This window comes from Chelonia mydas, chromosome 10, assembly GCF_015237465.2.
Source record: "Chelonia mydas isolate rCheMyd1 chromosome 10, rCheMyd1.pri.v2, whole genome shotgun sequence".
In the NCBI taxonomy this organism is placed as follows: domain Eukaryota; kingdom Metazoa; phylum Chordata; order Testudines; family Cheloniidae; genus Chelonia; species Chelonia mydas.
Window position 1 is genome coordinate 15245058 of NC_051250.2, and position 25051 is coordinate 15270108.

General features: G+C 38.7%; 1 protein-coding gene and 1 long non-coding RNA gene across 2 annotated transcripts in view; one reads left to right on the forward strand and one right to left on the reverse strand.

Annotated features, from left to right (window-relative positions):
* Window positions 1–4015: 4015 nt before the first annotated feature.
* Window positions 4016–8538, reverse strand: LOC122461956. Its single transcript, XR_006284239.1, has 4 exons — window positions 8399–8538; window positions 7812–8032; window positions 5281–5405; window positions 4016–4630 (listed from the first exon to the last, which is right to left on the reverse strand). It is a non-coding gene; the product is annotated as an uncharacterized LOC122461956 (long non-coding RNA).
* A 1515-nt stretch (window positions 8539–10053) lies between these two features.
* Window positions 10054–25051, forward strand: part of BAIAP2L1 (BAR/IMD domain containing adaptor protein 2 like 1) — a 59820-nt gene continuing 44822 nt past the window's right edge. Inside the window, exons 1-2 of the mRNA XM_007065372.4 lie at window positions 10054–10389; window positions 20016–20091. Coding sequence (XP_007065434.1) covers window positions 10339–10389; window positions 20016–20091 — 127 coding nt within the window. The 5' untranslated portion in view covers window positions 10054–10338. The remainder of the gene's footprint in view (window positions 10390–20015; window positions 20092–25051) is intronic.

Sequence of the window (25051 nt, forward strand, 5' to 3'; positions counted from 1 at the left end):
ATCTGCTGTTTCTAAAACATTTCTGAATAAATCAGAAGCAAGTGGTAGCATCTGAGCAGGATTTAAGAAATATGAAAAGAAAAAATGTACAGATCGTGTGGGATCACTATGTACTCCATAGTCAAATTTGAGCCAGTTCTTATTTAAGTAGCCTTATTGTTTGATATAGTAGATAAAAATCAGGTGAAGTTTTGACAGGGACTTCTCATAGACACTCAGAAAAGCCACGTTCATCTTGAGGGAGCACAGGATGGAAGTTACCCACCCAGATCCTGGTACCACTAAAACCCAGGGACAACCTTGCTCAGGAACATCTTTCCATGACTACAGTGTGCAGTCCTGGGGGGCCTGTGGCGTGGGTCACGTAATTACAGACTGTATCATAATATACATGGCCAAGGGAGACAAAGTAAAGTTGTATGATTGACCTTCATTCTGGCATTTGCTAACTTTTGGATGCTTGGATGCTTTCCAACTTAAATGGTCTTTTTAAAGTAATACTTATTCACATCACAGGAGGGGGTGTTGTGATGATTAATTAGTTCATGTTTGAAAAGTGATAGTTAATGGTTAATATACAGAATAAGTCCTATTAAAAATTAAGGGTTAAATTCTGCCCTCGGTTATTGCCACTGACTTCAATGAGGTTGCAAGGATGTAGCAGTGGGCAGAGTGTAGCCTAAAAGTTCACCGAGAGCTAAAGCATTCACTTTTTTCACAGGGCCAAATCCTGTATCTTGATGAACATGTGTAGCCCCAGTTAAGGCAATGGGAACTGTTGCCTGAACATTGATGGCAAAATTTGGTCCAGAGTATTTTAACACTAAACACACTTGCAGAGTAGATGTTAAATCCATCTAGTCACTGGAATTCATACCTTGTACTGGTAGATATTTATCAGAATTCATTTTATATTTCCCTTTTGAAACATACATGTAACTCCCATAAATGTTAATGGGAGTAAGGTGAGTAAGTTAGGAGATTTATCAAAGTTGCTAAATGTACTTTTAGGTTTAAAAATTTAGTGGGCACTGCCCAAACAAAATACCTATCATAATATAATATGTTCAGTCTATCCAGTGTTCATATATTATATTCTGTGTTATGAGATGTAATTTGTTTAGGCAGTGCCTGGGATAGCCTGGTGGGCTCCAGAGGGACCTGGATGCTCCACAGCATGCTCCACAGCCATTCCTGCTACTTTGTTCAGCCCCTTCTCTTGGCACAGAGGAGAGGTTCCCAGAAGAGCTGGAGCTGCAGCATCTCCCTGTAGGCTGTGGCCAAACCCTCTGGGTAACCACATCCTGTTGAGTTGGCCCCACTACCGAGGGGTTTGCATGCCCAAGGCACCTTGGGATCCCGCTTACTAAAGGCCGCAAAGCACTGGGCCCCAGTATTGGTCCTGAGCAGGCTTCACTTAGCTGTGCTGTCTGTGGAGCTGAAGCTCCCATGTCCCTACTCCAGGGTTCCTCTGGCTGGGGACACCGGTGCTAGTGTAGCTGTTTGAAGTGTGTGCACATCAGCATCCTATGTTGTGCCTGCATGTTTTCGGATGAGGATAGTCCTTGCTTTTATCTTTTCACATGGCTTTTCTGAATGAACTTTAAAACTCAAACTTCTGTCCACCAAAGTACTTCGGATAGGGCTCATTTCAGACCCATTGATTGTAAAAAGTGACATTGAATGGTTCCTTGGAGGCTTTGTTATTGAAGTGAAACCAAGGTGATACATTTACTGTGAAAAGTATTTGATAACCCCACCCCCCCCCCCAAAAAAAAAGGTTTTACAGGATTTGCTACTTTTATAAGTAGAAAATGCTAGAACAAATACCTTGATATTCATTGTTTTTTGATACCACTTTAAAATAAGAGTTAAGATTAATAGAGCCCAAATGCATGTGGAGTCCTTTGAAGATAACTACAAGGTACTGTCTTTTCAGTGTGTGTGTGTACAGTGCTTAGAATAATAGGGGAATCAATCCCTAATTGGAGCCTATAACATACTACATTTCAAAACAATTAATAAATTAATATCTCTAATTTAATAGCCAAACAGTTAAAAGTAGTAAGAGCAGCATAATGTGTATCCTATCTTTATCTGTAACATTCTACATTTTCCTTCAGGCAACAACAGTTAATCCCTTTGGAACAAAGAACATGTTGTTGGATAGCTAATCCTCCATCTGATAGATTACAAAAGGGAAAAATGAATATATACTTATTCTAAATAGTATGTTATTGGCATGGCCTATACGGCAGCATTCACAATGTCAATAGACTAAAAGTCTGGAAGGTCAAGTCCCTAACCAGAACTTGGACTTGCTATCCAAGATTGACCTCCAGGGGAAAGTTAAAAATCCCAAGGCACTTTTTAGACACAAGTGATAACATCAGCATCCTAACAAAGTTTCCTCTCTCAAGGAAAAAAGTCCAAGGCTGTGTGTGAGCAACATAATGGCTGCTCCATTTGCTTACTACAAGTATCTACCTTCTTATTTTGTAAAGCACTTTGAGCATTATATAAAAATCGTATTTGGTTCTGTTATGTATAGCATGTTTGCCATCTAGTGGTTACAGCTGATAAAATAAAGGAAGCAAAAATCTATCCATCTATTGATAAGAAATCAGTGCTTGTACAAGGTATTGGTTTAACACTTCTGGAAAAGTAAGACTTTCAGTTACCAGCAGATCTGCTCAGGATCTGCAGTGCTAGTGGCAGCAGCCACCAGTTTGGCCTGTCAAAGTTCCTCAATCCTGGGCAAGTTAAATAACTTGAAGTATCTTGTGCAAGTACAACAAATATCTCTTAGAGAAAAACTCACACTCAATGTTCAGGATAACACATTTCCAATCTGAAAAAAATGATATAATGGAGAAATGATATAATGGAGAAATCAGTAGGTTACCATTCCTCTTTATATTGCCATAGTAATTTGCTATGGAAGACCACTAAGATATCAACAACACAGATATCCAAAAACTGACTAAAAATATACCAAAGAGTCTTACCTGAACAAAAATGTAGCTTTCTAGGCTACAAAGTCATGACAGCATGTCCCCATTTAAAGGGTATGTGGGAAGAAGAAGCACTATTACCTGTGATTATAAAAAGCATTCTGCAACTGCTTGAAATTCTCCTTTTCCCAAGAAGCCAATGAGACTACCTATATGCTTGAAGTTAAGCCTGTGTTTAAATGCTTTACTGGATCAGGGCCATGTTGCTCAACACCTTGCAGGCTTGAGCTGTAGGTCACAGTTAGACTGCCCCATGTTCCACTCACCATGAAAATCCCACTCATGGGAATGACATCAGGGGACGTATGGGGGCTAATTTTGCCCACATCTGTATCAGTTTAAAAATGGAGTAACTCCTCTGAACTAAGGTATAAAACTAATGTGAGAGTAGAATCAGACTCATTATGCTCAGTGAGTCCTACAAAAAGTGTATTTACTTTGTTCATTTAACAGCAGTTTGAACATAGTCAGTTTCATTGTTTCCCTGTACAGCCAGTAGAGGAGAAACTATCTGAAAAGATGCTTGTAAGCGTCAACAGAGGAGGAGAAAACCTTTTTAAGCTTTTTTCAAAATTCAAAATATAATGTTCAAAAGGTTGGAAAGAGAACTTTTTTTTAAACTAGTCAATATTTAAAACAATGAGGTTGACAGAGTCCCTTTACATTCTAGATTGGAAAATGTTATTCTGGTTGTAGACTTTGAATATCACTTCATATTACAAATTAAAGTGCTGTGTACATTTTTTCTTAATTAAGCTAAATGCCTGCTAATGACCATAGGGAATGAAATAAGCCACAGCTGGCTCTACCATGCATATGCCACGACTGCTTAACAGCAATTTGTATAATCACTAACTGTTGTATTTATCTGTGTAAAACACACGTTGAAGATTTAATGATGAGCTGAAATGAATAGATCACAATATGCTTAAATAGTTTTTAAAGGTATATTTGTTTGTTAGTGACGTAGGACATTTTCAGAAAACATAAGTATTAAATTCAATTAATTCTTAGGAATTCCATTATACATTTTATTTTTTCCTTAATAGGATACATTTTATTTTTTTCAATAGACATGAATTCTAACACTTCCCCCTTTCACTTAAAAACCGTGACAAGCTGACAAATTCACAACAAAGCTTTCACAATTGCTGCTCAAGCTATACCGGTTCTGTGGATACAGTATTTCAGTAGCAAGTCTGTTCAAATTTACAATTTCCAGGGAACTTTTCTAAATGTATTTAAAATAATAAAAAGAGGGATTGGGCTCGTGAGGGGAGTGAATATCCCAGTTCATTTTGGTTCAGTCCTTTGGTCCCAATTCTACAGTTGGATCTGTGTGTGTGTCCTCTTTGCCCACATTGAACCAACCAGAGATTCTGGACCATAGTTTGCATTCATCAAAGATTAGGCACATTATGGAGGAGACTTCATTCAAACAAAATAAAGTAATGTCTCTGAGATATCTTTCAGATAATGTGATGGGCTTCCCTTCTTCCCTTAGCTGTGTTGCAGGTGGGTGTAATTTAAAAAAGAAGCTGAAGGTACAAGATTGAAATGAAGTGTTCTTTTGGTTAGTGATGCCACCTGTCCTCATCTCTAGAGTAGACAGGCACCTGCATTAGACATTGTTAGATTTTTAAGACAGTGAGGTGTAGCTTCTTTCCTTCTAATACCTCTGATGTTATAACTGTATAGTAAAAACATATTGTAAGTATATTCATGACATAACACAAAGATTCTGAATACTGCATTTCAGCAAAACAAAGTTTTCAAAAAGTCTTCTGATTTTGGATGTCATCTTTTTCTGTTTCTAGGTGACACCTTGGGCCTGAGTTTCAAAATGGCTTAATTCCCCTAACTCAAAGTCGATAAGAGTCATGTGTACTCCAAACATCTAAAAATTAAACCCAAGATGTGTGTGGAGTTGCTAGATCAAAAACTGTAGCACCCAAAATCAGAGACCACTTTTGAAAAATGTTCCCTAAATCAGTGGCTCTCAAACTTTCTAGACAACTGTACCCCTTTCAGGAGTCTGATTTGTCTTGCGTAACCTCACTTAAAAACTACTTCCTTACAAAATCAGACATAAAAATACAGAAGTGTCACAGCACACTCTTACTGAAAAATTGCTTACTTTCTCATTTTTACCACATATAATTATAAAATAAATCAATTGGAATAAAAATATTGTACTTACATTTCACTGTATAGTATATAGAGCAGTATAAACAAGTCATTGTGTGACATTTTAGTTTGTACTTACTTTCCTAGTGCTTTTTATATAGCCTCTTGTAAAACTAAGCAACTATCTACATGAGTTGGCATACCCCCCAGAAGACCTCTGCGTACTCCCAGGGGTATGTGTACTCCAGGTTGAGAACCACGACCCTAAATAAACAAAGATATGGGACAGAATGTTCAAAACAGTATGATGGATTTTGATATTTGTATATAGGCAACAGAGTACAAAGCAAAATGTAGACATTAAGAGCTTGAATCTGCAAGGCAATGAGCATTCTACTTGATTTGGCAAAAACGCTTAAGCACATGCCTAATTTTAAGTCCCATGGGACTACTCAGGTGCTTAAATTTAAGAGCATGCTTAAGTAACTTGCTGAAGGAGACTTATTTCACCAATTCTGATCTCACCCACTCAAGTTAAAATCAGGAGTAACCCAATTAGTCAATGGAGTTACAATGATGTAAAACCAGTATGAGATCAAAGGCTCTATATCTCTATAATAAAAGATCAAAATACAGAAGTTTGTACTATAATGAAACTTTGCTGTCAAGTTCAGCTGATACTGTTATTTCTATCAGGAGCCTTCCATGTGAATGTGGGACTTTCTGACCCAGCAATGTTCGGGAATTTGTAAATATGCTATTAGACCATACTTCCACATTTCAAGTACGGGTTTTTATGTTGTTTGCTAAAACACAATTATGGTAAACTAAATCTGAACAATACTACCATTTATTATGCAGGGCAGTAGATATTTAAAAATCTCAAATAACAGAACAAGAGGTATATTGTAAACTTTTCCAAATGCTGCATGTACAAATAACGTTAACTAGATCTGAAGTAGTAATATTCACCACCATGAAAAACAAACTTCCATAAAAGAAAGAGAAAATATTTTTCCACATTTGCCATTTTTATTTTAACATCTAATGTGAAAATGTACACATCTTTTTTTCCCAATAAAAAGGTAACATTTCAACATATTGATTCTGTAAATTACTACGCCTTCGACAAAGATTCCAAGACATTGGAGGAAACATTTTGTGTTTCTATCTTTGAAGTATAAATCAGACTTGCAAAATTTAACTTTCAGTATATTTTATATTTTTATCTGTTTCAACTGTTTATTTTCATTCTTTCATTATGTTGTATAATTATTTGATGGACGAATACCAACATTGTTTTCCCCAATTAAAAGATTCTCCCTTGCCATCTACAATTCCCTTTGTGGCATTCCTTATCTTTAAAATGTTTTTGATCCTTTTTGACCTGTTCACCCTGCAATTTGATTTGCTAATACATTTAAGTCTTTAGTTACCTCCTTCTGTACATTTCTGAAATATTTAATAAAGAAAATACGTAAAATTTTGCACCTTCTCTTACTATAAATTCAAGTGCAAAAATATGTTATCTGAAGACTGGAGAAGCTAAAAATAGAGTACTGTCCATGTTGACGGAAGAAAATGAGAAAGATGGTCTTCAATAAAACCTTGAAAAAATTTACAACTTTTTAAAATGCAAAGGGATCTTTTAGAAGTACGCATATAAACATCTGAAGTTTGGGTGCAGCTCCCCAAAACTATCCCTTTATTCTCTGTGACATGCAGAGACATTTTTATCAGTGGACAACAATGCAACCTACTGATGAATGTTGAGGGTAAGCACAACAAGGACCACAAGAGAAGCCTTTCCAGAATTGATTGCTCTGGTCCTAGATAGCAATGCCTTCATCCTCCAGTGAATTTAATGAGGTTGTGCTGAGAATCATAAAATTTTAAAATCCCATACTGAATGTAAACATATATAAATAAATTAATGTTATTATTCTAATACTTCCAATCTAAATCCCTCCTACAGGGTTTTGCGGGGGGGGGGGGACTTTGGACATAGTATTCTGTACTTCATGCCTTAAGTTGTTGTGTAATGTGGCTGTATGTTATTGCTGTCTATCGCTCTAAGGGTACATCTACACTGCAGCCCCAGCTGTGATTTGCAGCTAGATGTACTTTCGCTAGCTGTAATCTGCTACCTCGCTAAAAACAGACATGAGTTTGGGCTTCAACAAGGGCTTCAGAAGTCTGCTTGCTTGATCCCCCCCTGGTATTTGCTCACTTGTGCAACCAATGCTGAAGCCCATACCTGCCCATCCTCACTTCTATTTTTAGCAAGCTGGCTAGATTACAGCTAGTATGGGTATATCTATATGACCTGAAAATCATATCTGCTGCTGGAATGTAGATGTAACCTAAAAGTGATTGCACTTGAGTAGTACGTGAAGTAAACCCTGCGAGCCAGATTCTCATTTACACAAAAGGTTTCAAGTCCCCGTTACACTGCCAGAGTGGTATAAAGGGGCCTTAAGTGTAAATGAGAATCAGGACCTATGTGTACAGCTAATTTATATACCAGGGCTCTCTCATGCTATGATGCTAATTAGGTACAGACTCACATTGACTGTAGAGAGCCTCCTGGAGCTCCCCAGTGTACCAGGATAGTGGAATCACTGGTACACGCTTTTAGGGGATACAGCATATTTCCTCCCATGTACATACCAGTTCCAATGGCTGATGCAATATAAGGAAAGGGAACCATGACCTCTTCTCCATCTCCTTTGCAGTGACTTGCACCCCCTGGCTGCTGTGCCAGGATGCAAGATGGGGGGTTTCTCTGCACCCTTTCATCCGTGCACCTGATTTGAACACCCCTGGAGCAGTTAGGCAGAATGTGGTTCTCCAGTTGCAAAGCATTTTGAAATACAACAGGCTGAAAGATGCTATAAAAAGGTATAGAAATAAATGGTCTGATTCTTCACCCTTATTCACACAAATTCACATAAATTAAAGGTTACTTTAATTGAACTTCTTGTATGTACTGCTTGTACCACTCAGTGTGAGTAAAGGTTGCAGAATTGGACCCAAAATTATTAAGAACAGTTAACAGGACAGTATTGTAAACTGTATGTTACAGAAATGCTATCAATACAATAAATTCCAAAGGCTTGAGAAGACTTTGTTTGTAAGGGTGGGAAATGCCCCATAAACCTGCCTCTGTTCCTGCCATGTTAGTTGTAGTCATGATAATGCTCTCACAGCTCACTGTTCCCCAGCAGGAAGAATTAAAGAATTAAAGGCATAAACACCTTGAGAACAATTTGTTTTACAACTCCTGAAAGCTAACAGTCTCCTCCCACATCAGAGTCCATTTGCCTTTCTGTTCTAAGTCCAAGTCTTGTTGTTTGCCTCTTGTGATCTCACCACAGCAACAAGGTGGCATGAAAAACTAGGAGACAATACCAGATGGGGAAGCCCAACATTTAAAGAGATAGAAGTGTGTGTGGGGGGGAATTAACAAGTTTTCCTTAATTAAAACAAGCTGTTAAGCTTGAAGACAAACTCTTTCTAATTGACAATATCATTTTTAGAAAGTCATTTGTAGGAAGAGAGGCTTGTAATGGGACTGAGTCTGCAATCTAGACTATAGAGGGTCAGAGCAAGTTTCAGGGACATGAAAATCACTCTTGAGACCAATGAGCCCCACCACCCCCAATTCATATGACCTCTAATATGCAAGAATCCTGAATATAAAGTAGGACTGGGGAGTCTGCCATTGTGTTAATGTAATGATAAGAAGAAGGAAAAAGAGAATAATAGTGTCAGCTTTTCCACTGGTGTAAATTGGCATATCTTGTTTGACTTCAGTGGAGCTATGCTGATTGGAACCAGCTGACCAGAAATTCTAGAAATAGAAGTATTAAGTTATTCAGTCCAATTTCTTGCCAATGCTGCCTTGTTCCCTATTGTACATTTACTACAGTTTCATATAGTCTAGTTTTAAATGTCCAAGGCTATGGGGTTTATGTCACTTCTCTTTTGAGACAGTTTACATTGCTCTATCAGGAAGATTTTCCTGGTACTGCCCTAACCTTAATTTCATCTCACAACTGCCAATTACTTTTTATGATTCTAATATTCTTCTAACATCCTTGACGTTTACACACTGCAAATATTTGTAGACTGTTCTAAACCTTCTTCCCCCAAGTTAGCCCTCAAGAATAACCTCAGGGTGGAGAGTGAGGCTTAACTGTTTAAAGAAGAAATGTGCCTGAAGTGGATGCCAGTGTCTTAATCCCATTCACTCTGCAGAAAGCTTCTGCAATAAACCCCCAACCCTCTCACCCCTTTCTGTTTTGAAAAAGCTCCCTTTATTGCTGCCACTCCTGAGCCCTTCTCCTTAGCTATGGGTGGAGGAGGGTATCATGTACCATTGCAGTCTTTGCACAGCCCTAAACTTAACTCCGGTCTCAGGGACGTGGGGGGCGTGGTCCTGCTGGTAAGGTACTGGACTGGGACTCAGGAGATCTGGGTTTGATGCCCGGCCTGAGTGACTATGAGCCAGCAACTCACTCTCGTTGTGCCTCAGTACCACGGGCAGGGGCTATAACCCTTCCCTACCGCCCAAGTGCTGTGAGGATAAGCCCATTAACCTTCCTGAGGTGCTCAATTACTGCAGCGACGCGAGTGAGTGGCCCTGCCGTGTCGTGTCCCCCCGAGGGGAGCTCGCCTGGCAGAGTTGTTCGTAGCCCTTCGCTGGCGTGGTGCCCGTCGTGCCCTGAGGCGACTTTCCCTTGTCTCACGGCACCATACAGCAGCTCAAAGCTCGCCCAGCATGAGGGGATAGGCTGCGGCTCAGGTGAGAGCGCGGAGCCGCCTACCCTACCCGCCGCCGCTCCCGGGAGGCCTCGCCCCGCCCGGCCAGCGGGCCCTGCCGCGTCAGACGGCCCCACCTCGCTGGCTCCGCCCCGGGAGCGCTGCCGGGCTGGGCTGGCTGGTTCTGCAAGTTTGACAGTTTGGGCGAAGGTGGCAGCGGAGCTGTCTCTGGCGGGACTTTTCTGGGGCGGCGGCCGGGCGGAGAGCGCTGCCCCCCCACCGGCCTGAGTGAGGGGCAGCGGAGCAGCTCCCTGAGGAGAAAGTTTTTCCCGCCGGCCCCCTCGGCCTCTCTGCCGGATTCTCCAGAGCCGCCGCCACCGCCCCCTTCCCCTTCTCTCCTGCCTGAGGCGCTGCCGCCGCGTCCGGGGGCACGATGTCTCGGGATCCCGGAGAGGTGAACAAGCTGACAGAGAGCACCTACAAGGTGAGTAGGGCCGGGCCGGGCCGCGGCGAAAGGGGGCGCTCAGGGAGTCCGCGACATAACCCAGTCCAAGGGGCAATCCCCTCCCAGGGCAGCTGGGGCACCCCTGCCTGGGCGCACACGTACCCCACCTCCCTTGGGGGAGAGGGCAGCTGGGGCACCCCTGCCTGGGCGCACACGTACCCCTCCTCGCTCGGGGAGAGGGCAGCGGGGGCACCCCTGCCTGGGCGCACACATACTCCCGTCCCTCAGGGGAGAGAGCAGCTGGGGCATCCCTGCCTGGGCGCACACGTACTCCCCTCCCTCAGGGGAGAGGACAGCTGGGGCATCCCTGCGTGGGCACACACGTACTCCCCTCCCTCAGGGGAGAGGACAGCTGGCACAGTAAAGGTCACCCTTCAGAAACACATCAGTATAAAACTGACTGGTTCTCAGTCAGTGGTACACTTACCCCTGGGGGTATGTAGAAGTCTTCCAGGGGGTACAGCCACTCATCTAGATATTTGCCTAGCTTTACAACAGGCTACATAAAAAGCACTAGCAGAGTCAGCACAAACTAAAATTGCATACAGACAATGATGGGTTTATATTGCTCTATATACTATACACTGAAATGTGAGTACAATATTTATATTCCAATCAATGTATTTTATAATTCTATGGTAAAAATAACAAAGTAAGCAATTTTTCAATAAGAGTGTGCTGTGACACTTTTGTATTTTTATGTCTGGTTTTGTAAGCAAGTAGTTTTTAAGTGAAGTGAAACTTAGGGGTACACAAGACAAATCAGACTCCTGAAAGGGGTACAGTAGTCTGGAAAGGTTGAAAGCCACTGATGTACAGCGTACTTGCATTATTCTTCCTTTCTAAACAATATAGGAGAACTCAGCATACCCAGGATAGTGATTATAGTCCTTTCATATGCTACTCCCAAACTGTCAGGATCTTTTACCTTGAGCAGGCTGCTACTAAGCAAGTTTTTTCCAATGAGATGTTTACACATGCCACAATACACATGTTTACACATGCCACAAAAAGAAGAGAGTGTGTGTGTGTGTGGGGGGGGCAGTTTAAATAAAACAAAAAATTTCCAAAAACTTTTATGGTAACACTAAGGATATTTGTTTGACTCCTTGTAGTTTCACATGGAGAACAGTATAGCATTAATTAAAATATTTTGTGCCATAAGTGTTCACTTTTTTCAGCTAAGCTTATGACTCTTGCATTGTTTTGGGTTTTGCTTTTGTTATTAAATCTATGAAAAGGTAATGGTTGTGGGGTATACATACCCCAATATGACTACTGTTAACCCAGTTTATGGCAAGTGTGTTTATATGTATGCTTATACACATAACACTGTATTGCAATATAATCCACAATGCCTTAAAGCTCTTTTGCCGTAAAGAGTTTAAGATTTATTTTTTCTTTAGCAGAATCAATAACTTTAAGTGACCAGTAATTCATATAGCTCATTTTGATAATAGGGTATTTTACTGCTGGTGTTTTATGAATAGTGATTCTCACTCTGGGCTGAAGCCTAAAAATGTTTAAGCACTTGAGTAAAGTTATTGGCATGGGCCCCAGTCTGGCAATCGGATTCACACAGGTCCACACATGCGGTGATCCTGAGCCCCAGCCAGGCTACAAATCAGCAGAGGAGTCCATCTTTGTGGATCTAATTTCATAAATGGGGCCATGCTTAATTGTAGGTCTGGATGCTGATTAGTTATGTATAAATTCATGTATGGGGTGTGAAATTTTTCTTTAAAAATTTTTAAAAATTTTACTTACATCATAAGTATATGCTAAAGCTTGTAATAAATCAACATCTATAAGATACAAAATCCATTTTGTGAAAATGTGTACACACAACCACAAATGAGCCTCATGCAGAAGTATATGAACTATGAGTGACAGTCCAACTCTTAATTTAAAAAAAAAAAAAAAAATCACACACACCTGTGTATTGCTAGTTGCAGAATGTTTTATTTCTCTACATTAGCTGTACATACTTATTTTGAAACTGTCTTCTCCAAATTCAGCAACTACCTATATTAAAAGTCTCTATACTTAGAATTTCTGCATGTGTCTTTATTTAAACACACTGAATTTAATCATACTGAGTCAAATCCTGTAATCCTTACTCAGGAAAAACTCTCTTTAAAATCAGAATTTTGGCTGAGAGATGAGTGCAGTATTTGGCCCATAATCTTAGTTTTGCATACTATCTTTTACCAGACAAAGTGCTCAGACTTGCAAAAAACACTTGTGAATCAAGTTACATGTGTGCATTTGCAGCTTTGAGCCCAAATGAAGGATTTCTAGTCTTTTTCATACAAGATAATACATAATAATAATAAGACATTGTCAAGGTATGTTTTCATAAAACAAAATTTTAAAAATTGACTGTTTATAATCCCTCAAACTGTTTCTGTAAGGTTCTTCCCCCCCACCCCCCGGCTCCCCCGCCGCATTTGTTTTGTTACTCTCACACTTCAGGCTGATCCTACAACCTTTTATTCTTGCAATTAGTCCAGTTGTGTTGGAATCATGTTGTGTTTTCTGTTTGATCACTAGGGGCAGGAGTGCTGGAACAATTTGTATAGTGGGGGTGCTGGGAGCCATTGAACTAAACTGTAAACCCTTTTTATGAGGGAAACCACTTCAAGTCAGACAGGGGGTACTACCGGACCCCCCAGCACCCCTAGTTCCAGCACCTATGACTAGAGGGCTTAGAAATACCAAATTTGGGCAAAATTACCATTGACTTTGTTGGAAGGAAGATTAGGTTCTTCATGTATAAATAAAAGCTCTCTCCTCTACACTCTATCTTGTCCTGTCTCTTACATAATCTCTAATATTTGTGATATCACAGTTACCAATACGGGCCCTAAATCAGCAAACCCTTTACTCACACAAGTATGCCTATTGCTAATAGGATAATTTTCTTGAGTAAGTTTGCAGGAGGAAGCTCTCTGAAAGTTAATTGTAATGTTACAAATGCTGGATTGTGACAAGATTACAGGAACTGAGGAGTGGTGGGACATAGGGCTAGCAGGACCAGTTATTGGCTTTCATCTTAAAAAAAAAAAATCCTAGCTTGAAGGGGAACTGAAAGAGATTGGAAAAGAAAAGGAAAATTAAAGGTGCTCTTGCTTGTCTGTTTCCCACCTTGCCTCCCTTGTAGTGCGTTAATAGTACTATCCATGCTATTGGATGCCCTTTAAATACATATTTATTCACTCTGTTTGAAGTTCTTACACATATTTACCCAAATAATCAGATTGGCTAAAAGAGGAGTTGACAAGGTAGACTGTAAATTCATGTTTCTTTGGGGTATTATTTGTGTGCTATTTAGCAATATAAAAAGAAAAAGTGAACACCCCAAAACTAATCAATATTGTTATTACACCGCCACCCTAAAGCCACAAATCAACAAAAGCAAAGAATTTCAGAGTTAAGATTGACACAATCTTGCCCTCTTATTCTTTACATATTACATAGCTTTTGAGTATATGATACACTGGCACATGCAGGATGAAACTTGAGGGTGTGGAAGTTCATGATTTAAAGGCAGTCACAACCTTCCTCAGAGCACACAACCCTAATAATTTACTGGAATGATGTTGTACCTATGAATCAGGAGGCTCTACAGCGAGAGTAGATACTGTGTGACCCCAGGTAGACTGCTAGGCCATTCACTTGTTGGAAGGCCACTACAGTCAATGTGACTTCATGCTAGCAGCAGTATAGAGAAAAACTGCCCGTGAATCATCTGATTGCATACTATGCAAAATGATAACCAAGAAAACATTGAATTAGAAAGTTATAATTCCATTTCTATGTTCTTGTGACTGCACAAGACACTCACGATGTGCTCTTGTGGTGTACGAGGTTTCCAGAACTCTTGATGGGGTGATAGTTCCTATAGTTCAATGGTGTTTGTTTTTAAGCCTTGATTTAAAACTGTATATAACTGTCCTGAACGCTATAGCAATAATTCTAAGTGCATATTAGGCAGTTTTTAAAATATCCTGTTTACTTCAGGAAGTGTTAGGTTCTTCTGGTAATGTATGGAATTACTAAATAATACTTTCTTGTAGACAGTAATGGTTTGTCATGTAAATATGTAATTATATATGCATAGTTAAGAATCTTGACAATAGTTACTTTAAATTCCTTTAAAAAAAAAAAAAAAGGACCAGTGATTAGATTATGGACTGCCTGCCATATTCATTTTAAAAAACAAATTAAAATCAATTTAAGAACCTTAAATGTGTTTCATCAAAACAATTGTCTTGTACTACTGAAACCTAAAGTAAATTTATTTAAAAATGTGTTTAAAAAGGTAAAAGACACTCCCAGGTTGAGATCTGAAGTGCCAAGAGCCAAATTCCACCTAAGTGTAAAATATGTATCTGTATTGACCACAATGGAGTTGTGCCTACTTAATGCTTCATTTGGACCTAGATTTCATCCTGGGTCACATGTTCATAACCTCCTGAAAAATAATTTATATTTGAAACATACTGATGGACGACGCTTTAATGTGTTTCTCCTTTAAATGGTAAATGTTTGGCAAACTGACTGATAATCATAAGATCTCACCTGGTTTGAATAAACACTTGGATCTTAATTTTTTCACTTTGTTAATTTTGTTTTACACCACTGCAATTCTGTTAATTAGAGTGGAATTACACCAGTATAAAATGGGTTTAGGACTCGATTCTGCACCCATTGACATCAGTGGTAAAGCTCCCATTGCCTTCAATGGAACAGGTTGAGACTCTTAATGAAGATGAGAAGAGGCCTAACTTTATTTGTTTTAGAGATATAGTATGATCATGCAAAAAAAAAAAAAAATGTTTTGAGCCCAGTACACTATGATTTGTTTTATGTATGTTTATATATGACTCCTATTTGAGTCAATTAAAGAAATCTCAAGGGGATTTCCAAACAAAATTGTTATATTAAAGGATTCTTCTAAATGTAATTTGCAGTTATTTTAAATATGAAATAGCACATGTAATCAGCCCAATATAAATGTTTAATAACTACTAAGGTATGGCTCAGTCTTGCTATGACTGAATATCTAACACTGTAATAATATGAATAGTAAGGTTTACTAAATATACAGCATGTGTGTTTGTGTATAATCTATTGATTTTTTTGTTGGTTAAAGTGTCAGCAGGATGTAAACCTGAAGCTACAGGGACTCTGGGTATTGTTTAGCTGTGTTCATACCTGCTGAGCTATTGTTTTGAATAGGTGCATCTCAAAATAAAAAGCAAAGCTGAGCATTTACAGGAAAGAACTCCCACAATGGGTCTCATTTGTTTTGAAGGTTAAAACTGTTTATAATAGTAGCAGGAATTGAGGAGTGAGTGAGTGTTTTATATTACAGAGAGAGAGAGAGAGAGAGAGAGAGAGAGAGCGCACATGTGGAAATGCAAGGTTCGTTCCTTTTTAATTCTGGAGTGTCCTAAGCACATTCAGCTCCCATTAACTTCAATAGGAGTTGAAGGCGCCCAGCAGTGGACTCTATTACAACTCCATATAATTGTTTCATGAATGACCACAATATATTTCTCTCAAACTCTTTCATGGCAGGTCATTTTACCTTTTTGCTGTACTTTGCATAAAAAGATGTTTCCTGATGGCTGTTTTGAATAGGTGTTTCCTCTTAATTTCCATTCATCGTAAAGATCAGAGAGCTGTATGAGATGATTATATGCCTGTTGTTCTCTTCTAGTTAAGTATTTTTATGAATAGATAAGAGGCATTGTGGTACCAGAGCATAGGGCACTAGACTAGCACGTAGGAGACTAGGGCCTGGTCTACACTGGGGGTGGGGATCGATCTAAGATACGCAACTTCAGCTATGAGAATAGCATAGCTGAAGTCGACGTATCTTAGATAGACTTAGAATCATTTACTTTGCGTCCTCGTGGCGCGGGATTGACGGCCACGGCTCCCCCGTCGACTCCGCTTCCGCCTCTTGTAGTGGTGGACTTCCGGAGTCGACGGCAGAGCGATCGGGGATCGATTTATTGCATCTACGCTAGATGAGATAAATCGATCCCCAATAGATTGAGCACTACCCGTCGATCCAGCAGGTAGTGTAGACGTGGCCTACATGGGTTTTTTCACTTCATTTGTTTCCTTTCCCATCCTTTGTGCATGTTGCACGCTAACTGGCCCATGGACCAATCACTAAAAGATCTATAGTGCACATTAAGGTAGTACTGTTTGCATGTTAAATGCAGTCCCATTTCATTGGAGGATTTTTAGTGCATGCCAGAGGGTCCACATAAGCCATTTAGTGTGTGATGCGCTGGTGCACATTAGAATTTACACTCCCGCTGGTGCCAACTAAGGCCACATCTACACTTCAAACATATTGATATAACTATGTTGCTCAGGGGTGTGAAAAATCCACACCCCGAGCGATGTAGTTATACTGACCTAAATCCTGGTCTAGACAGCACTGTGTCAACAGGAGAGCTTCTCCCGTCGACATAGCTACTGCCTCTCACAGAGGTTGCTTAACTGTAGTAACAGGAGAAGCGCTCCCGTCAGCATAGTAGTGTCTTCACTAAAGCACTACAGTGGCACAGAATATCTTGGTCTGAAGGAAAATGCTGCTGTTCTCCTTCCACTTTTAGAAAAAGGAAAACAGAAGTGATGGTTGTACTTGAAACCAATTTTAACTCATTCTTCACTTCATAAATTGACTAGGTTTCATTGTTGATTGATGCTTTGTAAAAAAGGCTTCTTTTTTTTCTTTATGTTGTCTGAATAGCCTTAAGATGACAATTTGGGTTTTTTTCTTCCCACATTTTTTACATTTTAAAATGTTCTTATCACATTCTCTTGGTCCATGCATATACTAAATAGACATACGTTTGCCAGTATATTACCAGTACAGCACACAAAAGATTAAGACTTTTTCATTGCCATCTGGTCTTTGTTAAACAGAAGGTGTTTATTTTGAACACCTTGATTTTCAAAGTAAATCTATTTGAATAACATCTAAAAAGATGCCAGTGCTTCAGGTCAAACTCCTTTATTCAATTACTATGCAAGTTCTCAGATATGTAATGATCCTTGTTTGTGTCTGGTGGTTTGTAATGTAGCACTGTGGGATTTGTAGATTTACTTTGCAGATTTCAGAGTTTATTAGAAGGTCTTTTTTTCTAGGTTCTCTCAGAACCCGTAATACTTATTTTTGTAAAAGCCTCTATTATTTTTGTATTTAATGTACCATATACGGAAATATGTCAGAAAATGGAAAGGTTGATTATATACAGAAAAGAATGGACTTGCAGAACAGATTTCAGTAACATATATATAAATTGAAGTTAAAACACAATTAATAGAATTTGTTGCCAGTATAACATTTCCCACCCACCCACCCACCCCCGGCCCCTGCTTCCAGCTTCTGGGTTTCCTGTACAAGCCATCACAGAACAAAAAAATCTGAAAAAGATGGGAGATTTTACATTGAAACTGCTTACATTTTAAAAAACTGTTCAATTTAAATTTGATAGTGCAGAATACAATATAATTTTATATTTCTCTCCATTTCATTTTCCTTCACCTTTGATACTTGAATTCTAGCATTGCTTTGGCATAATAAGTGCTTGTAGAGTGCTTGAGGTAATTTGAAATTATAAACATTGCAAAATCTCAGTGATTCACAAAATAATTTAGCATTATATATATATTTATACTTATATATTTTCCAAATAAAAGTATATATTGTGAAGATTAATTGCTCAGTATTTGTGGATATCAAGAGAAAAATCCTTTAAAAGGGGAATTGTATTTAACATACAAGGGGAAAACAGTCATAATATTGAAGCTACTTAGCTTAAAATGACCAGTAATATGATAAATGTAGCCAGTCCTGTGTTGTTTGCTCAGGCATAGTCCTGTTTACATCAGTGGAAGTTTAGCAAGAGTAAGGAATGCAAGATCAACCCACTCCTCTTTTTGCTTCTTTACCTTTTCTTTTTAAACATAAATGGGGTAATTATCTGAATTACAGCTAAACCACAACCACATAAATCCATAGGGCTACCGTTCAAGCAACCTACCAAGTAGCTAAACACCGTAGCCAACTTTTTCAAAAGTAATTAGTAATATTGCATGCATTTTATTACCCAATTTGAGACACTTTTAAAAGGGCCAGATTTTCCAAGGATGGATGTTCTGAAAATCAGGCCTCTTCAAGGTGTCTCAGCTTTTGAAACTGAAAAATCAGTGGCCACTTTTGAATATCTTGGTCTGAAGGAAAATGCTGCTGTCTCCTTCCACTTTTCGACAGAGGGGAGGTATTTCTAAAATTTGGAGTGTTTAAAACTGGATCTCAATGGATGGTTACTTTTTCTAAATTGGACCAATGCAGCTATTTTCCTGAATTGTGAATGACAGTTTCACAATCTCTGCCACTTCACCTGTTATAGAATTTGGTGGTTATGAAGGCAGACATGTTATGTGATTTTTGGATTTCTAGTCTTAGTTGCTCCAGCCAAGATAATTGTAACAATATTCAAAAGCAGCTGTAGTGGGAGTTTTTTTGTTTCATTTTGCCTTGAAGGAAGCCAGTAATTCTCATTTTACTTTTCGGTGGAAGTACTAACGCTCATGAAGGAAGCCAGTAATTCTCATTTTACTTTTCGGTGGAAGTACTAATGCTCCAATTGGGCTGACACCATACAATATATTGAGTTTTCAAATTGAATGTGTCAGCTGGTCTTTCAAAATACCATGCTGCAACACACGCACGCACAAAGAACAACCTTTCAGCAGGCCCATCACTATATTGTTATTGATTGGAAGGTGTTAAGTCATCCAAGTCACTTGTCTAGTCAGAAAACTCAAAAGTATTTTTTCTTTTTGAAGGAATATCCAAATTCTGAATAGTAGCCAGTATTTTTTCCTTGTCTTAAAATATTTAGGTAGTAGTGGAGAAAAGGGATTTCCCTTCTCTCCTATTTCTCCCTCTCTCTCATTAAAGAAGGATCTGTGTAAACTTTAGTCTTGAATATATGAGCACTCTTACCAAGGTTAGAGAAAAGGTCAGATTCATCTCTGTTTTAAGTGAGCACAAATACATTGAAATTGGAAGTGTTACACTGCTTAGTCCAGAGGTAATTTTGCACCGATATCCTAATCTAACATCCACAATAGCAGATTTTCAATATCTGCCTTGCATCTGAGATTAAAATCTGGACCTGTATGTCTACACTGCAATTAAAAACCCACAACTGGCCTGCATCAGCTGTCTTGGGCTCACAGGGCCAGGGCCAGGGCCAGGGAGGTTGTTTAATTGCAGTATAGCTGTTCAGGCTCTGGCTAGCGCCCAAACTCTGTGACGCTCTTCTCTCTCAGGGTCCCAGAGTTCGGACTCCAGCCCAAGCCTGAATGTCTACATTGCAGTTGAATAGCCCCCTAGCCCAAGTCCCACAAGCTCAATTCAGCTGACACGGGCCAGCCACAGGTTTTTATTTGCAATGTAGACAAGTGCTGGCTTATGCTGTGGTGATTCAAATCAGCTTTTCTGTGTACTTATTGCCAGCACTGAGTTTTCTTTGTTATAATATGGCTTTTTTTCTGATCATCAGAATGTTATGGAACAGTTCAATCCTGGGCTACGGAATGTAATAAACCTGGGGAAAAATTATGAAAAAGCTGTTAATGGTAAGTCTTGCTCATTTTTAAATTCAATTATAACTTTAATAACTTTTTATTTAAATTTATATGCTATTTTAAGATATTAGAAACTATATATAAGCCTAAATTCAATTTTGCATGTTTAAATCATAATTTCTATTAATTTTAGATTTTGTATTTTTCTTTAAATCAGTGAAAATAAGATTTTGGCTGCAGTGTTTGCATCCCAAACATTTTACCAGAGTACTACTGCATGAAAAATAAAGTGAAACAGACTAATCAATTTTCATTATCCAGGCTTAGTGGAAATGTAAAAATAATATCAAGATTAAAAAAATTAGATTTTTTTGATATTTTAAGTGTCTTTAGAAATACATGGAAAAACGACCTATTCCTGCCAACTCTTATTCATAACATAAGTATTCATTACCCATGCAAATAGCCCCATGAGTTCAGTGGAACTACTTGCATGAGTAAGGTTTGCAGGATTGGACTAGATTTTAAAAAATTAGACAGTGTCACTTTTAAAATCTAGTTAAAATTGAAATAAGTGAATTAGTGTCCTTGGACCCTATCTCAAACTTTTTCTCAAGTGACATATATCCACTGACTTTAGTGGAACTATGTGTAAAAGAATTGGTTTACAAGAGTGTTCTCTTGACCCTGCGAGTTTGCTTAGAGGGACCCTTTGTGGTTTGCTCCACTTCTTTTACGTGGACCTATGGAACAATTTGATACCATATTAGAGAGCTGGGGACCCCCTATATAATATGACCTGATTCAAGAGGCTGAAGGTGTCTATTGCTTGTCCTTTTCATTTGTCACAGTGCTAGACTTCATGAACATGTCAACTAATGCTTTATGTCGGTTATGCAGTTTCTTGAATGAAGGCAGTACCATATATGACAACAATATTTAAACATTTTGAAAAGGTTTTCGTACTTGCTATTTTGATTCATTGTGTACTGCTCACTAACACTTTGAAAATGCAGCTCAAACTCTTACTGCTGCCAAATTCTACCAGTGTCCATTTTAACAAAATATCTGTTTGTAACAGTGGTATAAAATGTACCTGGTTTGTACAGCAGAACTGGAGAAGTACAATGCTGTTATGTACTGTGTACCAGGAAATGTGTTCTTAAGAGCAGATTGATGTACCAGGTCTTGTATGTATCCTCAATTTAATTTGAATTAATGTTTAATCACAACAACTGATGAGCAACCAGCACATTATGGGAGCCAACAATAGAGATCTGATAATTGTTGTTTTATGTAAGCCGTAAATGGTTTAAATGGAGCTGTAACAAGGAGTAAATATTCTGTTCCTACGCAGTAAAATGTATCATGACTTCTCACATAAATCAGAATTAAACGGACAAAGAGTAAAACTTTAAATCGACACACAGAATGTTTCATTACCGTTTTTGTGGATACTGTGGGGTTACATAAGTCTCCCTTTTCTGAATTACAAGTTACCAGTCATTAAACAGGTGAAGAGATTATATAGTATGTTTTCTCATTAAAAACAACCCAGCTGTAACAAGCACAGAAAAACCTTACTTTTAAAAAGGAACATTAAATAATTTAGATTGCCTGTATTGGGATATAATTTAACAAAAGGCAAACTCCTGTTCACATGCTCAGTCTGCTCCAAATCATTCAATCATATCTGGAGAAAGTGGTGGAGAAATTTTAAGTTATTGCTCGAAAACAGAATTGTGGCTTCCAGCCTGAGAATATTGGATTTAGATCGAGCACCATACTGATCTCTTGGACTTCTGTATCCTGTAATCCAGTCAGTGAGGCTAATTTGGCAGCATCTAGTCAGAAAGTTTGAATACTAAACCGCTGTGAAAGATGGCCTAGAAAGGAGTAAGAGACTGCAGGGACCTGGACCACAGTGAGAAGTTTCTCATTTTCATGCAAGAAGCGGGAAACTTTTGCCTCAGGGCTACTTCTGTAGCCCATGCCCTCAGGATGCTTGATGATCCAGTGCCTGACTAGTCCATGTGGTGAAAAGAAGTTGAATCTATAGCTGGTCAGAGCTTAGCACAGCTTGCAATATGTCCAGTTGACTCAAATCTAGCCCTCAGGATAGTTTTGCTTACATGGAAAGCCATAAATAAAGAGATTGGTAGTGGGGCAAGAAAATTGGCTCAGACCCAGACTGTGAAAAATACTGATCAACTCCATCAAGAGTTGGAAAGTAATGGGCATTACCTATCAAAAATTAAGTTGTAGTGTAGGGGAGTGAGACCAGGAACTGAAGGGGATCCTGTAACCCCTTCAGGGCTTGGCTCAAGGACAACTAGCCAATGTAAGTACAACTTGATGTACTATGGGATAGGCAATGACCTCACTTTTAGCTAGGGTTGCCATCCCTCCAGAATTGTCCTGGAGTATCCAGGAATTAAAGATTAATTAAATGTGAGGTGATGAAACTTCCAGGAATACGTCCAACCAAAATTGGCAACCGTACCTTTGGCAGTAAAATTATAATTGGCTGGCTGGTTCACTGCTCTGTGTCTTCTCCCTGGTGTCCCCAACAAGAGTATTCTGAGGTCAAAGGAGATGGCCTGCTTGGATCGTACTTGGGGGATGAAAAGCTTACTACAACAAAAAGATAAAAGGAAGACGACTTTCTGTCTCCTTCAGAAACAAACTACTCCTCAAAGCATATGCATCATTTCCACTTGTAAGAATATCTGACCAATTCTTGCCATTATTTCTTAACCTCATGACATAAAAGTCTGATCCAGAAGCCCTGTAGGTGCAGGGAAATCAGATTTGTATGTTATAAACTACTTCTACATGTGTAAGCAGTTGTTCACTGCTAGCCCTTCTCCAGTCTGAATCTTGCTGCTTCAGTGTTCAATCTGGCAAAACTGGCCCTACCATTTAAATCAAATGCACATATTAACATGGAAATCATTAACAGGAAATAATTGAAACCACTGTGACTTTATTATTATGCTTAATGTTTCCTGAAAAACCTGAACTCAGTTATGTTGTTTCCAGCCAATATGCAATAAAAGTAGTCAAAACATTGTCTTAAAATCAAGACAGTTAAAACTTTGTCACATCTTCTCAGAGAACAGGAGTTCTTTCTTGTACATTAGGTCAGTCCTTGTGTCTTACAGCAATGAAAGTTTTCCAGCTTTGCCTTTTAAATTTCTATAATGCCTGTTGCCTAACAAGTGTGATCATGTCAAACATGCAGGATGCAGTTTGTTTTGGAGTTGTGAATTCACTGACCAAGAAAAGGTGAGAAATGTTAATTGACAGAACTTACTAAATATCAATAACAGCCCTCTAGCTGAATTGAAATGGTTTGAGTCCAGCTTTAGTGCACCGTAAGTACTGCAAACCTGGAAGAATTTATAGCATATGCTCACTTTCAGGGTGCTGTTGCATCCTGATATGCTTTGTCCTGGGAATCTACATTTTCCATAGCAAGTTGCAAAGGAGAGGAGTTTTCAAGGAGCTTGCCTTGTTTAGACTAGCAAACGAAGGGTCAGAGGGGATATGATTGCTCTTTATAAATACGTAATGGGGGTAAAAATCAAGATAGGAGAAGACCTAATTAAGCTAAAGGACAATGACAGCACAAGAACACATGTAAAAACCAGCCATGAATAAAATTTAGACCAGAAATTGGAAGAAAGATTTTAACTATCAGAGAAGTGAGGTTCTTGAACAGGCTTCTAATAGGACTGGTTTGGCAAACAAACTGATTAGTTTTAAAATGAAGCATGATAAGTTTGTGAACAGGATTATGTGATGGAGTTGCCTGCAATAGTAGGGGACCGGACTTGGGACTGGTAGGGACCTCCTGGCTCATCATACTCCTGTGTAGGAGAATTTACATATGAAGAAAGAAAGAGTCATTGTGGCATCTAGAGTCAATAATGAGACAGTGTTGTAATCACATAGATGTTCAAACAGGCCATCACTTGACACATTCTTCCATAGGATACTGTAGATTTGTAGAGTTTCCTGTTTTTAAAAAGGACCTAATTAGCAGCCAATAGCTGTTGGGTAACCTGTATGATATGAGTTGATATTCTCAGTCTAGTTTCAAGTGAACCTTAGTTCCATCTAGTTTTTGTGTGTTCATGAGTAAAATAAGATCTAAACACATATAGATATAGGTATTTTTTTGGAGACAAACTAATTCTCTAAATGACAAAATCCTTGATTGACAAATTGTACGCAGACAATACTTCATACAAATCTTCCTCAGATCTGTCCAAGGAAGTGGAAATATTAACTTGAAATGTTGGTAGATATTATGCTGTATGGCTAATTCAGGCATCTTACTTATTGTCTCAGAAGTGTTAGTGTCACTAGTTGAAAATAAAGATGATCTAGCATTCCAACTCTAAGTAGCATAAATCTCCTTAACCTGAAAGATTAAGTTCTTGAAAGATTTTTCAAGTCATATAATTTAAAGACTCCAGAATGCCTTACCAGTTAAAATGAAAAACATCAGTGGCATTATAGTTCTGGAACTATATTTGGTAACCTAATTATTATTCTGGCCCTAGAGAATCCTTCAGACGTTTTCTAAATGCTTAGTGACATTATATGAGCTGGAAGTATGTGATGATTGCAGGTTAATATTTGTAATATATTAATCTCTATGAGTACCAGTCCATGTGCTACAGAAAAATTAAGAGTAAGATATAAAGGTATAGCCGATTGTTGTGACAGTCTGCACCCTTATGTTCATCCTTTTTACAAGAGGATGATAAATTTTGTACAAAGTATGCCTGTGGGGTATCATTTGAAAACTCAGACTGCTCAACACCATTGTCCTGGAAAAATGTGACAACATTGTACATAAAGTTATAAGATTCTATGTATGATATTTCTGAGATATGTTCCATGTCTAGAAAAGCAGGCACAAACCAGTTCCTTAGAGACAATAGGCAAACTGATGCCTTGGCATAATCAGCATAACCAAATGGAATGTCAACATAATCAA